This window comes from Zootermopsis nevadensis, unplaced genomic scaffold (genome assembly GCF_977971745.1).
Source record: "Zootermopsis nevadensis isolate Lab colony 2312 unplaced genomic scaffold, Znev_1.0 Znev_ptg000061l, whole genome shotgun sequence".
Taxonomy (NCBI): domain Eukaryota; kingdom Metazoa; phylum Arthropoda; class Insecta; order Blattodea; family Termopsidae; genus Zootermopsis; species Zootermopsis nevadensis.
The window spans coordinates 12243113-12259629 of NW_028259192.1; the positions used below are offsets into that span (position 1 = coordinate 12243113).

Sequence of the window (16517 nt, forward strand, 5' to 3'; positions counted from 1 at the left end):
AGAGGTGTTTGCTGTCCCCATTATCAGGGCCGCGCTCGAGAAATCGGAGATATGGGGATTCTAGATCACTAAGAGAATATTTGGACATAAGAGGGATTAAGTCACAGTAGGATGAATAAATTGTATAATGATGGGCTTTATAAGCTGAACGATTCACCAAATGCTAATTGGTGGTTTCAAGCCAAGGAAGATGGGATGGGCGGGGCATGTTGAAACAAATGCAGCATTTAAGTCAGAAAACCTTCGAAGAAGATCTCAGCGCTAATGGGAGGAATGGGTTTTATTGAAACAGGGTGAGATATGGATTTGATGCAACTGGGGTCAGAATAACATGCACTGACATGCTTTTTGACATGGCAATGAACATTCGCGATCCATAAAATACGGGAATTTTCTTTGCCAGCTGAGTAACTGTTGGGTTCTCGTGTTAGTCATAGAATGACGTCCAATAACGTCGGTTACTCATGCAAAAACTTGCTGGTTCCTTCGGAGACTGCTGTGTTCTTGCAGCCAGCGCATCGCGACAGCGAGCCTAAAGTTCAAGTTCATGGCGGTAGGACGGATTTAACGATGGTTTCTAAACGTACTCCACCGAGTTGACCTCTAACAAATTAAGCTACAGGAACTGGAAGATGCACATACCAGCGTTGCCTACTTTTACCACCTGGTCAGACTCCTTTATGGTGAATATAAATAGCCACATCGGCTAGGAGGAAGTGGCTCCTTCTCTCAGCTGTACTGTACGTTCTTGAGAGCCAATGAATCACGAAATTTAAATAACAAAGAGTTTTCCTGGTGATTTCATGCACCCAATTATATTTGGCACAGCTTCCTGGGCTAGTTTCCGTTGTGACGATGTGCGCACGAAACTTTATCTGAGACGCATCCGAAGGGTAACGGAATCTTTATCCAGAGGATGAAGCGGCCGGACTGTGAAACTGAATTATGTCCGCATATACATTAACACCAACAACTCATAAACATGCAAATCGCAAAGAACGCATATGAAAATATATGTACTACTCTAAACAAAAGAGTAGATACACGTATTTTCCTTCGTTTGATACAGCATTCCATTTAAAACGCAAACCAACAACAGCCATAGACTGCAGTCCGGACATGAAGTGAGAAGCTTCTTCATCCTAGTATAAGGGACAAGCAGAACGAATGTTCATTCTCATATATTACTTTGCATCGAAATCTTTTGCTGTTTTTTGTTAAGCATTTAGCAGTGTGACATACAAGACAAAAATACAGCAACTTATAAAGGTTGCTGTGAAGGCTGAGAGGTTTATGTCACACGAATTAACAAACGATGGCATGAAAGTGAATTGTGATAATTATTTTTCATAATAAGCCCACTCGCGTAATTTGTAATTGTGAATGTTCAGTCTGAGTGAAAGTGATGCCCCTTCGGCGACGAATTCGATATCCAACTAGGGATGGAGCTTTCATGTTAACCGTATTAGCCCGGTTAACACGACAAACAATTTTAGCACGTACGCTCCTGCTGTAGACTATTGTACTGTACAATTTGAGTCAGACAGGGAACCTGTCCTCGGAAAGCTGGTCTGTCATGCCCGTGATCAGGAGAATTCATAGGCTTTTCAAGGCCCTGTCGGAGTCAAAAACATTTTCATTATCAGGCGTGTGGGCGGGAAACCCTCCTTGCAGCAGAGTATGGACGTGACATCATACTTGCTACTGCGGGAATGTGTCATTAAAGTTCTGTAAACACGTGTATTTGCATCAGATGTGCTCAAGGCGAGACGACATGAACGTCCTTTAGATCAAAGATGGCTGTCTTCTGGGTTTTTTAGCGCCGTATAGTCAGGTAGAAGTTTACTGGGTGGGCAGTGATGTGGATGATGAAGGCAGCAAGGACCTCTGAAACGTCGGTAAACTTTTACCAGACTACATGACGGCACAACCCAGAAGACAGCCATCTTCGAGTTGTGAGCTCGGCTGAAGTTGTTATGCGTAATGTACGTGCATAAAATACAAAAAATCAAAATTAGTACTGAACAGGTTTTTTGTACGCATGTCGTGACTTTCTGTCGCTTTCGCTAGAAAGTATTGTCTACCTTTGTGAGTGACGTGTCTAGTGTCAACCAAATTTTTAGAAAAACTCTCGAACATCAAATTTCACGGAAATCCGTTAACCCCGGTCTCGTGTCTTTGTATGCGGAATGTGCACACCAGGGACACAAAAAGCAGGAGGGGGGGGACACTTACCTTGGCCAAACAAATTAGATTGTTCTATGTTGAATCAGGTTGTATATATTGTTGTCTCTGTTCTGAATGTTCTTTTATTCACTACATTCACTCAAGGTTCCATTTAATCTAAAAATGTTGAGTTCTTTAGTGTAGTAGTCATTTTTGTTTCAGGCCTGTCAATATCTCTTAACGAGAATGACATCATAGAAAATTTGTTTTACTTGTTTGTATTCGTAAGTGATATTTCTTGTCAAATACCAAGCTTCGCAGAAAAACACAACAAAATGTTAAGTAGACATGTTTTCTAAATCATATTTTTTTATTTTGGATTGCGCTGCATAGCTGTTTGAAGCCTGGTGCATTTTTACTTTACGCGATAAGACACTATCCCTTTAAAACACGTGGAAGCATGAGCCAATTAATGTTTGTAACGGTGAAGTGTTGTTTTCTTTGCGATGAGGACTAATTTCTTAAATGCCTTCGGCTTCAAAGGATTAAGAATTTCATTGGAAATGTTTGAGACTTACAATCCGTAGTCCGTAGGTCTAAATGGTGATCAGGCGTAGATGAGAAGATAATATCAAAATGGATCTTAAAAATAGGGTTTGAGGGCGCGAACTGGATTCAAATATCTTAGGTTTTTGTGGTCACAATAATGAACCTACCGGTGGGAACGTTTTGCCCAACTGAGCGACTTACAATTTCTGAACGACTCAACAGAATCAGGAATTTGTTCATCGCAGCGCAAACATAGGTTGTATCAATGACGTCCAACTGTGAGGCGAATATGGTTGCCGAATTACGACAGTGGGTCGTAGCATTTATCATATTTCTTTGGGACGACCGCTCGGTTTTCTGTTACATTTATAACTTGTTTAATTTCTAACTTTCACTGCACAAAACTAGTTTCTTAAAGGTCATTGTACCTACCATGCTGGTAATACTGAAGCGATGCAATGTTCGAGTACTACGTAAGTCTCACCAGCTGCCTGTAAAAGCAGTTACTGCGATTTTTTCCAGATGTGACTTGGAGGGCCGAGAAGGTTGCGGGAGGGTAACATTGAGGTGGAACTTTCGGAGAAAGCTGCGAGGATGACAGAACTGTAACCGGGGCCATACCGTGCGCTTTGCCTGCGTCACTAGCTTGAGGACAGAAGGAAACAGACGCACATAGGCCTATTTTGTAAACCAAAGACAGTGTCGAAGGAATGAGACGGTGAAATACAATGAATTGCTGTTGGTAAATTATGTTTTTGTATGGACGATGTACGCCTCCTTATCTGCTGCCCCTACCACGCCTTTTAATTATAACCGTCCTCAGGCGCACAAATTCGCGCCTTATATAGTGCTAGCGGTGTTGACCTTCGGGCTCTGCTGCCACGGTATTGGTTTAACTGTTTATTTAGTTTTCGTGTTTCTTTGCCAGTTGTTGCCCTTCACAACCAAGGCGACGAGAATATTATTGATTGCATATTAAATTAATCCAACGACGTCGGATCAATAATAGAACGAATAATTATTTTATATCCTGGATAATACATCAAGGACACTGGAAAACTTAATTTAAATTTCCTATTACCCTTGCAGTATGACCTTTTATGTACATGTGAAAGCCGTTAAACTTTTCGGAAATGAGCAAATATTTCCACACTCCTTTGCCTTTTTACGCCTCTCAACAACCACACACCATAAAACGTAAAGATTGTAGTCTATTGAAAGAATGACCCAATGGGATATCTTCAGGCTACAGTGGTTACCATGTTTGCTTCTGTTCGATTGAGATCTGACGATGGCGCCAGCATTGTTACGCTACGCTCACATTGCCTGATTTTGAGATGAGGTTCTCACGGCGGTGAAGATGTGGATGTTGGCCCTCTACGCTGCAATGCTGCGTGGACTTGCAAGCAGAGTACGTAACGTTTTGATAAGTACTGTAACCATATTTGTTGAGTTGGAGGGGAGACGGATGTAAATCGGTATGCGACATTTGAAGTAGATAAGAAGTTGCTATGCTGTGTGTACTGTGCAGCGTTCAGAAACCATTGATTCCTAGTAGACAGCCTGAGTTGAGAGTCGTGTATTTCGTTAGTAAATGTGTTTTGCACTGATGGTAGTCACATAGGCGTGCATCCTGTAGTCCATTCCCGTGACCCTCGTCCATTTTCTCCCTGCTTCCTTCCAGGAACATGCTGCCTCTATCTTCATCCCTGAAGGCGGAGACAGTTTCTCCTGCCACAAATTAATGTCGTTGTTTGTGTTCCCAAAGGGGTTAACGGTTGAAAAAAATAGATACAGGTTAAAAACGAAACAACGCATATAATTTTAGGCAAGAGAAACAAGATTTTCGACAGTACCCTTTTTATTACATTCACGAGTCGTGTTTGTCAGACTTTCCTGTCTTTACCAGAGCAACTTGCGTTCAAGCTAGGAAACTACATCAGCATGAAATTCTTTTTTGACTGTTACTCTGTGCTGAACCTGAACCGTGTCTCAAAGTTCGGAGCATGTTAAACTACACTGAAGTGCAGTGAAGTTTTAAGACTTCCGGATCCTTTCCTAGTAGATGTAAAATACTTTTTTGGTTTGCAGTTTCTAACATTTTGGCTTCGGTGTAATTGAAAAAAAAATTGATACGAATTTGAGTTTGCTTTTGGTCCATATCAATGATAAATTCATTTTTGCCTCGGGGAGATTCGAACCCAGTGTTCGCCCACGCAAACCCCACATCTCGAACCGTTTAATCCGCTGTGATAAAGGAGCAGTTGTTATAATCGTAACATGCGTTTTCTTGACATTTTTACTAATTTCTAAAACAGTTAATATTGCGTAAAATGTGAGGCATATTATAATAATAATTGATTAAAATGATGAAGATTATAAAGAATAATGTTAATATAATTTGTGGTCAGCAACTATGATTCATCAGCCCACATACATACGTACTTAAATACGTAAATACAAAGCTGGAACTAACCACCATAGCTCCTCGCTTTGCACCTTTGCTGTCTTAACAATTTATTGGACTAATTTTGGATGCCTCACAAAACACGCAACAGTAATAGTATTAATAATATACATTGAGCGTCGATAAACATTTTATAGCCTGCCTTCCTTTCTAAGGCACGTTGCCATTTCCCTTTCTATAAATAAAGTGCAGTATGATAATGACACACGTTAGACGACTTGCTGTAGCACGTGCTATCCGTTATAAACCAGGGGAAAAAAAGTGCACGCGTAGCCGGCAGGTGAGACGTAGCAACATCTGTCCGATTACAGCCTTCAGCATGAAGATTCTCAACCAAACCACATACCGTAACGCACTGTAGATTCCTACAGACAAGCAGAGCAGTTGCCACAATGTCATGTTAGGACTTGCGTTCGTAGAACGTTTGAACGATCGGTAGGCCTGAAGATCAGCTGTGAGCCCAATTCGCCAGAGCCAAAGTTAAGGGGTACAACTGAAATATGGCTGCTATTGAAGATGGCTGTCTTCTGGGTTGTTGGTAGGAGTATGAAAATCTCAAATCCTACATGGTTGCTATTTACAGCCTTTTATTTATCACGTGACAAAACTGTAATTTCAGTTTTTAGTTTGTGTGTAAATTGTGTAACATTTCTATAAGTATTTTAAATGTAAATAAACATGATTTGTGACAACTTTTAGAAATATTTTTTTTCGTTTCCTCGATTCGTGCCACTTTTCTTTGCCCTGCCACCGGCAAATTGTTTTATTAAAACTTAACGAAATTTCGATACTAGAAAACCTCAAGGGAAGAGACCACTTGGAAGATATATATTTAGATGAGAGGATAATATTAAAACTGATCTTACATATTACAAATTAAATCAGTATTAACTTTGCAAGAATTATCTGTACAAACGAGTTTCTTCACTCAGTCGGCTAGTTAATTCGATTAAACACTATTGAATGGACTGAAGATATAGAACCACCTGAAATGGGTGTCACAGTGAATACCACAGAAGTCCAAAATGTTGTCTGCGAATGTTGAAGAAATACGAGTAGGGCCAACGGTTGCCTCATCGAGGTGTCGACTGAGCAAGTTGTCTCAGGCTGAAACGCTACCAAATTGTAACCAGGAACAAGACGGTTTTAGTCTTGATTTGACTCCAGGATATTTAGTTTTCTTCAGACCCCCCTTGCGATGATTGGAATCATGCCTTTAAATAGGTAATGACTGGCTTCTCCCTCATTTCCAAGTCGCCATACTTTATCACTCCCTCAGTTTTTGACCCCAAGTAAATTACTCAACTGACACAGCGTCTTCAAATATCAGCGGGGTTTATTTAGAACATATCCTGTAGCAAGCAGATGACGCCACTTGGAAAGTCTTGGAAGAGTTTAGGCAAAGTTCAGTTAATTTGCCGCCCTTTCACCAGAACGGGGTGGATGATCAGCATTAGTCCTACTGTTCATCATTAGTTACCCCCAGTGAAATTTCTGATATGTCCAGGGACGTCATAGAAGAAGATAAATATCCCAAACTCCACTGTAAGGGACAAAACTCTAGCATTCAAGAAACTGAAAATGTGTTCTGGTCAGTGAAATTTCAATGTACAAACGTAACAAACGTCAGTTTACGCTATTGATTCCGATCTTAACATTACCGAGGTGTGTACTGTCCAATTTATGTGCCTGTGATAATGAAGCAGAAAAAACTGTTAGGCCTCTAGCGATTCAATTGGAAGCAGATTTTTACCGCGGCAGCTTAATGTAATGAAAAGCACCGTGTTCGTTTCTGTCAGGACAGATGGAATTTATAAAACCTCTGATATCTGCGCGATACCTTATCTTTTTATCACCTTCTAGTGAACAAATAGGGTAACGTAATTTATGTACATTTAACTCAGATATTTTATTTGGACTTAGTAAAGAGTACGTAACCAGATGATGGGAAAAAATTATATGAGGACCATCATAATAATCGAATATTATTAGAGTGATTAAATCGAGCTGGATGAGATTGATGGAACGTGCAGTTGGTATAAGGGCATTGTTAAAGAAAATGGGTGTGGACTGGATTAATTTGGCTCAAGGTATTCCAGTGGCGGGTTCATATGAACATAGTAATGAATCTTTGGGTTCCATAAAAGTTAGTGCATTTTATGACTATCTAAAGAACTACAGCTTCTCAAAAAGGATTCTGCTCCATGGAATTAGTGTTGTGAAGGCAGAGAGACCTTGTAATGGGCCTATTCCCCGTCTATGACGAATAGTTTCACAATTACTTCCGAATTGTAACACGTCAGAGTGTTTAACTGGACACTGTGACTGTACTATCTCTCTCTCTCTCTCTTCAATTCCAACACTTCCTTGGTCTAAACCAGTGATTTCAACCTGGGATACGCGAAGACATCTTAGGAGGTACGTGAAATTTAAAAAAAAAATGTATTATTTTATGATAAACACTGAATAATCAGTAATGTAATTTATTTAATTTATTTTAGATGTAGATTATATACTATGTATAACTTGAATTATAAACCAACAACTTTGGAGGTACAAAGTTGAAGAGAAATTATATCTGGGGGTACGCGAACAAAAAATGGTTGAATACCACTGGTCTAAACAATGACACCATGAGTGAATAGTCAGAATTTGTGCATTAGGCCTGCATCTACTTGTGCACAAAGCGTTTAACAAATGACACCGTTAGTTTGTTATGCGTACGCAACTGTTAATTTGTAATTTCTCCTAGCCTCTGTATAAAGACTGCAGAATTTTAAGAAAGATTAAAATCGTAAGTTCAATATAAATTTAGCAATGTGGGGAAAATGTGTTTTTCAGTTCTTCTAACAGAACATTCACAAAAAAAAGTGGTTGGTAGCTGTCGCTTCACTTGACAGTTGCATATCCATACAGTAACAATATGGAACTATGAACTACTACCCAGTTGCAGAAATGTTAATTTGTAATTACCGCCATTCTTTCTGTTTGTATGGAAGCAGTAACAAGGAACGTAGATGCATAACTATTTCCAGAATATATTGTTTCTATCAGTAAACAGTGTTCAAATGAAGAAATGTCATTGTTTCAAAAACACCAAATGATATTTTAGAACGTTTCTAATGGCGAATGAATATGTTTCCATTTGAAGATGATTGTCTTCTGGTATGTTGCGCCGTGTAGTCTAGTAGAAGCTTACCGATATTTCAGAGGTCCTTCTTACCTCCATCATCAGGGCGATGACGGAGATAACAAGGACGTCTGAAACGTCGGTAACCAAGCTACGTGGTGTAACAACCCAGAAGACAGCCATCTTCAGACTCACCGCCGTGAAAACCTCAGATCCTAATTATCCAGTTTTAATCGTTACTTTCTTTAACAAATTCCATTTGTTTGACAGAACGTAGTGCCGTCGTTTGGCATAGCATTGAAAAATACCGGGATCACTAAATTCTTGGACTATGTCAATCGTCTGTGTTTTTTAAATAACACTACGTTTCGGAAGTTGGATCTGCTTCCGTCCTCAGAACCTGGGGGACCAGTGATTGAGGTTAGCTCTTTCTGTCGAATCCAACTGAGTAGGTGCCCCTCTCCCCCTTTTTAGCCTGAGAACGGAAGCTGATCCAGCTTCCGAAACGTAGTGTTCTTTAAGAAAAAACAGTTGATGGACATACTCCAAGAACTTGGTGATCCCGATATTCACACACCATCGTCATTACCCTTTAAAATTGGTTAGAAAAGGCCAAATATCGTTCAGCGATTTGACCAGCCGACAACAAAACTCCTTTCCAAAGTTTTGACCCCGCGCAGTCAAATGCATAATTTTCTGACACAGGAAAGGAAGAGAAGGAAACACGTTTGTAAAGCAAAGTTCGTAAGACAGAGATATGACCACTAACTGAGAAGGATAGAGATACTGCTGTGAAACTCGTATAAAGAGGAAAGACAGGGCAGAGAGCACATGAGAGAGAGGGGCGGAATATTGATCTCATCCGATACCTCCTAGTTGCTCTCATGGATTGGTGAGAACCGACACAGAATTAACCAATGGAAGTGCTTTGAGATGGAAACCTTGAAAAATTGCGAGGGAAATTTCCACTGCGAGTTCCCGCTTGAATCCACGTCGACCCGTTGGTTTCTGCTGGTTGCTTGAAGGGGAGAAATGTATATGTGTGTGTGTCATGCGGGCCATCTGCCACAATTGTAGGCGGTTCATGGTGTTCTTGCAACGTGTATACTGGTTTTGTAAGCGAGGAAGTGGATGCGTCAAATGTAATGTGCAGCATTACGACACACATTAAGAAGCAATATTAAAATTTATCATACCAATTTCCTGTAATTATTTTTTCCCCATTTTGCCAGGGAATATACAGTGCTATTGTCTGTCACCTTTCACTGTCTGAAGTTACGAAACCTTCCATTGAATTATTTTTTTTAATAATAAATTATACGTTAATTTTTAAAGTACGTAAAATTAAATTTTTTGAAGTTATGATTCAATTTCAATTTGTCAATATGAATTTAAAGTTTCAAAACTCCCTTTACCATTTTGATAAACTCAAAACAACATTAATATCTACTGTTTTCCAGTAATTTGTAATGGCCAATAGGAAGACATGTATGAAATTTGGAGCAACGTATGAAACAGGAATTTACCGTATTTATTAACAAAGCGTATTAAGTGTATTTGTAAGACATATTCGATTTCAATTATAAAGGGTATAATTAATTATTATTATTGTTACTTGGTTATTAAAAAGTTTCCTAAACTGCGTTAACAGAGCCCTCTGGTAAACGCGGGAAGTAATTCAGTCGAAGGTCAGATAGAACATGCGCGGAGTAGTTCTCTTTCACTTGTGCTGTTGGAAGCGACGGTTGTGTGAGGAGAGTTGTCCTTCGTAATATAATAACAAAGTGTGTTTGAAGCGGGAATTAATTCCAGTTGTATTATAAATAATGGCAGATACAGTGGCTGATACAAAGTAAGTACATGTACTACTTGCAAATTGCATAAAATCATAAATATCAGGACCTGAATCCTGATGTCTTTGTTTTGGCGGGCAGTGTAAAGAAGGTGAGTGAAGATGGCGTATTTCCTAGTGAAGCGAATTACACGGCCATTAAAGGCCGGCAGATTTTAGTATATAGTCATGGGACTTGAATTGTAGTCTAATGTGTAGTTATGTGGAGATTTTATATAGATTGTTATCAGTGTTCATTATAATTTGTATTGATTATATGTAGTGAGAATGCCGGTAATTCTTCCCAGTGTCGATAGTCTTTGATTATCAAGCACGTCAAATACAGTGTTGCCAAGTCATGTAAATAAACTGGTTGATTGTGTGCAAGTTATTTTTGATGTGCTAATAGTTATATATTAAAATTGTTGAAAAATCGTTGGAACATCTTTTCGCGCCATTAGTTCGAACAACGTCTACTAGATGGAGATGTACCAGATTGTGACCGCGTCGTGAGCCGTGGTCGGGTGTTGTGTCATGAGGAAGGCGAACCGGCTTTTTATTCCGTGTGTAGGTGTCTATTAAGAGATTCATTTCTCGATTTTAATCACGAGGAAGAACGGGACATATTTCGATTCGATCAAGTCGCAGTGTAAGGATTTGAAAAAAATGTGCTTCCTTTTTTCGTAACGGGATTTATACCGTAATAGTGGAACACTTGTGCCTGTGGAGTACCCATTTAAGTGAAAGAAAATGGTAATCGTAACGTGTTGAATATCAGCGGATTTATTTTGTTAAAGTCCTTTTTAACGTTCCGTAGCCAGATTGGATTTTAACTTCTCAATTGGTGTTGAAGTTATTAAAATGTTTGTTTCACAGGGAGACCATAACTGCTGGTACTCCTGAGAAGAAGGAAGTTGAAAAGGTGGATGTAGTTGATGAAGACTCTAAGGCTTCTGAGAATGGTGATGTGGAAAAACCAAAAGAGAATGGAACTGATGAGAAGGACTCTACTGAAGACTCCAAGGATAAGGAGGTTGAATCTGCAGAGAATGGTGATTCTACAGGTACAGCTCACTTCTGCATATATTTAATATTCTATAATACACACCAGTATTGATAGAATTATTCCAGCATGTGGTTTATTGCCAATGTCTGAATTCTTTTGTAAGTGTATGTGCAACTTTATAATTGCTTTTATTTGTTGCTTGGGATTCATGAAATTTTTTATAATCTACATTTTTAAACAGTTATCCTGTAGGTTCATGTAGGGGTTAGAAAGATTGTCTGCATATATCTTTTCCAGAGCTTCAGTTTTTTAGCAAATGTCTGCTTCATCTTGACATGGGAATGATGCCATAAAAAGTTTACTGCTCAATCACAGTGGCTTAAGAAACTTTGCATTGTCACGTTTTGTATTTTAAGTCTAAGCCAGTGTCAATTTTGTGTGGCTGCATCATGTTCAAAATATGCTGTATTGGAGATTACATGTTATTTATGATGAGCAGAAATTAAATTATGCCTGAACATAACACCTGATTTACTAGGCAATTGTGGTGAGGCAAACATATTCAGATGTTTATTTTCAAATCAAGTGTGGAAATGGTCTGAATGAGTAATTCAAATTATCATTTGCAGTTTTTTTAAGTGGGTTGTCTAGTAAGCACTTTGTTGTTTCTGATGTAGAATGTCTGGGACTTGTTCATTCAGGCTCTGGATGCTCTTTTGCCGAAAATACTTGAATACTTATCATTTCCACCTGCAGAGGTAGCATGTTACTTTCATCAAAATTGTATGTAAGGTAATAGTTTCACAGATTGTGAAAACAGGGCCACCTTAATATGTTATACAATTTATTTACCAATAAACATTTCATTACTGACCATCATGTAGTATGTAGCAATCATTGTTCATTATGTAAGATTTGAGGTTTTCAGAGCAGTGAGTGAAGATTGCTGTCTTCTGGCTTGTTGTGCCATGTAGTCTGGTAGATGTCCACCAGAGGTCATGGTGCCTCCATCATTAGGGCCATTCATCGCCCTGGTGATGGAGGCAGCATGACCTCTGAAATGGTGGACGTTACCAGACTATAAGGCGCAACAACCTAGAAGACAGCAATCTTCAATTATTGTTAATTGCTTAAAAACAATGAATGGCAGTAATGCGGTCAAGTTGTGGATATTAGTGGGCCAAGAAACTATTTTTCCCTCGGTTAGACATGACTTGCAAACAGCTTTCTTCTGTCTGCCAAAATGACATAGGAACTTCTTGACCTAACACTCGTGCGAAACTTGAATGAAACTGCTGAGAGTTTGCGTTGCCTCACATTGGCAGACCAGCTGTAATTGAGAAAACAGTTGCTCAGCTCAAGGTAAATTTCAGCAATTATTTGCCAGTTTATTCCTCTGGAGTAAATTGTAGCACCTGTTCCACATGAGGGATACAAAAAAGAGTGCAAGTAAAATGCAAGGAATGTGATGTGAGGTTGTGTATTGTTGAGTATCTTGAAGTGTATCACAAGAAATAGAAACTGGTGTTTTGAGGAGTGCTGGTAGGCTTCAAAGCCATAAAATATCTCACCAAACAGGTATGTAAAAGAAAATGTTTTCTGCCATTGTGTTCCACTGAGAGAAATAGATTGGTACTGAAGTGCATGAAATGAGGCATATGGGTGTTGTAGGATGGGGTGCTAGAATTTAGAAGTCCAGTATGTTTTCATAAATTATAGGTTATACTGCTATGTGGGACAACATTTACCCTTTAATGGTATTTAGTTCCATATTTTATTTTACAAATACCTAGGTGACCCTGCATTTTAGGACATATGTGTGAATTTAGTATTTTGTGTAAGTAGGATAATTTGATTGGAATATTTTCTCATTTTGTTTAGTAGTAAGGTGTTGATTTCATGTGTTATGTGAAATATTCAGCTCCCTCTTGTCAAATATTGAAATTATGCTTACTATGCTATGTTCTGTTGACAGAGGCTTATGCATTTTGTATTAGTAGGTAGACAAAGAATTGTGCTGGCATATGGGAACAGTGTTTCAATTTCAGGCATGGCAAAGCACCAAGCAGCATTGGTATGGATAAAATATTCCAAACATCCAGTATTGCCCATTTGCAGTTGATTAAGTCTGGGAGACTGCAGACTTTGCAGTAACCATTTTGGCTCACGTTTCTTAATTCATGTTTCAAAGAGGATGATAAGGTAGTTTGTATTACATTACACGCAGTACCTCATATCCCAAACAGTTGAATTATATACATGCTTTTCTATATAACTTTGGAATTTCAATTTGAAAATTGTGACAGTTGCTTCTCTTTGCATTTTATAGATACCTGGTTATAGAACTTAATATACATTACAGTAGATCTGCTTTGTATTGGTAATAACTTGCAAGTGGTTTATTTCATAAGTAATCTATTGCAAATTGTTTTTTAAGTGAAAACTCCTCAGTTGTCAATTAAAATGCACCGCTAAACTTTAAAGAATTTCTGATATTACAAAAGCATTTTCACAGCTGTTTAAAGAACTTTATTACACATGTATTCATTTGCATGTGTGTGATTTTATAGTTTAAACTGCTAATCAGGTATTTATAAAGCTAAGTATTAAATATGCTATGAATCTGCTATAAAACAGCTCATTGTAAGTTAACTTTCATTGTGAATCATTATTAATGTATATACTCACCCTATAATTTTATCCAGATTCAGTGGAGGTGAGTGCCACCAAGCGGAAAAGTGGAGGTGGAGATGTCCCTGATGACAAACCAGCTGAAGGAGCAAGTCCAGAGAAGAAGGCGAAGCTGGATGAGAAGCCAACTGAAGCAGAGTCCAAGGCAGCCAATGGTGAAAGTGAGGCAGTTGCCTAAATTCTGCAATAACAAAACTTGATTCGGTTATTATTTAAATCCACCTGTTGTATTGCGAGTGTGTTTCTTAGTGGGACCAAGTTTCAAGAACATGTTACTTTATGTTGCAGCACCCACGAGACCTCTTTTCAACATCAATTGGTATCTTCTGTTCTTTCAGACTAATTGCCCATTGTTAATGGAAGAGTTTGATTGGACATTAACTGCATTTATTGTGTTTCTTCTTCTAGTTGCTGGTTTTTTTCTTAACATTCCTGCATCTAACTCTGGTGCAAAGAATTTAAAACTTGGACACAAGTAAAATGAGTGGAGGTATCTAGATTGTTAGGCAACTGAGCATACTTTAACTTAGAGGAGTATGACTCAAAGTCCCTCTTCCCTTCTGTAATAAGTCTAGCTGGCATCTGTAGTTCACATTCTCTTCATGTGGTGCACAAGTGTATTTGAATGTTACAAATCAGTAATATACTGGTATTCAATTTGAAATAATTTTCAATATTGAATGCAAGAACATCACTCTGTAATGAGGTTTTTCATTTTACAAATGTTACAAGGTTTTTTGTAAGATATTGTAGCCAAGGCAATTTGACATTGAGCTGGATCTGTGATTCAGTGCTGTGAGGCATTTTGAATGCTTTTCAAACTCCATCTGTGGTATTCTGCAAAGATCAGTCTTAACTGATACCTGCGGTGATACTATTGTTTGTTAAAACATCCTTCTGTCACCCTCCAGTTTCTTCTCTTACAAATTGGATACAGCACAAGTGCTTGGTCTGGATTGGGGGGAATGTGAAAGTGTTTCTAGTAGTCCTGGTTTTAATTTTATAGTATTGAGACATGTACTCTGGAAGTATCATACGGGTAATTGAGTACACAATTGATATCCCTCTAAATTAAGAGTTTTCGGCTAATATTCTTTGCAGCACGAATGACAGTTTCAAAACCATACCTTGTGCCTGGTCTGGATTTGAGGTGGTTTTTATTTTAAGTTATGTATAAGGGCTAGGAGACTTATTTGGATGGTGGCAGCATAAATATGTTGCCTAAAATAATTGGTATATGTTTGATGAAAATAAATGTGGGGAAGTGACCCTGTCTTTTTTTTATATTGAACTCTTGCCTGTTTCAGTTACTAACAACTCTCACGTTAATGAATATTTTTAAAAGCCAAGTCTCAAGTGCATCGCATGTGTGAAAGGTTGGAAACAAAACTAAACAGATTTTTAATTACACCACACTGTGTTCTTTCCTGAGAACTTCAGATTTTTTCTACCAGCTTTTTTGTATGGCTGGTGATTTTTTATTCATTAATCTTCTTGGCCAAAGGAAATTTGTATACATTGTACTTGATGTGTAGATCTGATGTTTGTTTTTCTGGGATACCTATTTGATCTGAAGTACAATCACCACTTTTGTTTTTGTTGTGTGGGAGTGAACCATGTATACAACATAGTGGTGCATTTAGAGATCAAATACTAATCCATGTATTGTACAGATTAAATAAATGCTGTCACTCTGTGTTCAAGTTATGTTTTATAGTGCATAATGGCAATAAAGAGTTAGTTTCCAGTATATGTGCAGTGTTTCCATTCTTACAGATTTGGGTAATGGGAAATAAAAAAAAAGGTATGTCATGATTTGCAATTGTGTAGAGTTCTTTCCACAAGTTTGGGTTTGGTGTCACAAGTTTATTTCTTGTCTAAAGTGCGTTGCATTCATTGCATGCGCATGATTCTAACTGCTTGGTGTAGCGTATATTCAGTATATAGGTGACCAAAAGTTTAAGCACAGTTTAACCCTTCAGCGAGGAGTGCCGAACATCGCTCGTCATGACGTAGTCATCTCATGGCGTGGAGTGCCGAGCACTGCTCGCATAATGCGCGCTAAGACTTCTCCTTCGTAGCGACTGACCTTGTATTTTATGTATTCTGGATCCAGTAGCCATGTAGAGAAAAAAGCTGGCTATCGATTGATATATAACATGACTGACAGATCGATTTTACCTGTGTTTTTCGACTTTGAAATATAGATCGATTTTTGAACTCAACTGCATTCTGCCTCTGCTTTGTGGCTCTCTCTAGGGAAGACAAATGGAGTAATATAGTTAAGGTTACGACGGCTGTGTAGGACACATTCCAAGCTTTCTAACGGTATATGATGTCAACGACCTTAGTCGATGCATTCTCTGTTCTCCCCTTGGTATGAACAGAATTCTATAGTACATATCTGCCGTCAGTCAGCCGTGATTATGGCTTCGAGTAGCAGGCGGTTTTTGTCTCAAGACATTGCTAGAAGTGTAGACGAACCTCTAACTGATTCCGAAAGTAGCGTGTTCGATTCAGATGATGAATCAAGTGTAATTGATGATTTACCTGTGTGTGAAAGACAGTGTTTTGGTGTCCTGATTGTGAGGCTGGTCTCTGTTGATGGCTGTTTCAAGATATTCCACACAAAACTCAACTTTTAAGGTAAATTTTTACCTTTCTATAAAGCATAGTG

General features: G+C 38.6%; 1 protein-coding gene across 1 annotated transcript; it reads left to right on the forward strand.

Moving 5' to 3' along the window:
- Window positions 1–10005: 10005 nt before the first annotated feature.
- On the forward strand, window positions 10006–15592 carry Df31 (Decondensation factor 31). The gene is made up of 3 exons (XM_022081436.2): window positions 10006–10164; window positions 11020–11207; window positions 13855–15592. Exons 1-3 carry the CDS (start codon window positions 10139–10141, stop codon window positions 14016–14018), a joined length of 378 nt encoding a protein of 125 aa, XP_021937128.1. The 5' UTR covers window positions 10006–10138; the 3' UTR covers window positions 14019–15592.
- Window positions 15593–16517: the final 925 nt, after the last annotated feature.